General features: G+C 42.6%; 1 protein-coding gene across 1 annotated transcript in view; it reads right to left on the bottom strand.

Moving 5' to 3' along the window:
* LOC119589380 (cubilin-like) overlaps positions 1–667 on the bottom strand; it is a 70980-nt gene that overhangs the window by 23182 nt on the left and 47131 nt on the right. The window contains exon 49 of the mRNA XM_037937998.1: positions 264–455. Coding sequence (XP_037793926.1) covers positions 264–455 — 192 coding nt within the window. The remainder of the gene's footprint in view (positions 1–263; positions 456–667) is intronic.

Here is a 667-nt window from a genome sequence, read left to right as displayed (position 1 = left end):
CGGCACCGATGATTAGCGTAAAACTAGTATTCAGACTTTCATCTTCATTAATATTGACTACGTAAAAATGACCTCATTCAACAATTGTCAAATCATGGGTTGGTGGTGAGACATAGCACTCAAGCAGTCCTTTTACCGTATTTTAATCTACCTGTTTTCTCTCTCTCCAAATATCATCCAAACACTCAAACCAGGCTCATCTTACTCTCTGTCTCATCTCCATACAAAACGCCCCCAGTTGTCTCTTACACCAATATCCTTACCTCCTTCTATCGTGATGAAGTCGAAGCAACGCTCCTCCAGGTCAAGATGGGTCACGGACACGCTGAAGGAGGAGTTCACAGAATTAAGGTTGTCTAAGGTCCACACGCAGTACAGACCGTGGGGATACAGTCCTTCCTCTTGCCCTGGGGTCGACAGTTCGCCAGACGGGTAGTCGAGTCGCCCACCGCACTCTGATGCGGATGAAAATGGTTGGTGTGATTAGTTGCAAATGTTTGTTTTTGCTACTCGATTTTTTTCCACGGGGGGATGGTTAAAGGGCATTCATAGGTAAGATTAAAAAAACTATGGTATATTTTTCTTTCATAATTCAAGTGAATGAAAAGAAGGAAACGTCCTTGTATCTTAAACTAAATATTATGCATATCCGGATACAAACACCAGT

The sequence above is a fragment of the Penaeus monodon genome, chromosome 25 (assembly GCF_015228065.2).
Source record: "Penaeus monodon isolate SGIC_2016 chromosome 25, NSTDA_Pmon_1, whole genome shotgun sequence".
NCBI lineage: Eukaryota > Metazoa > Arthropoda > Malacostraca > Decapoda > Penaeidae > Penaeus > Penaeus monodon.
The sequence above is the reverse complement of the archived record's forward strand: the minus strand, read 5'-3'. Positions and strand labels throughout refer to the sequence as shown.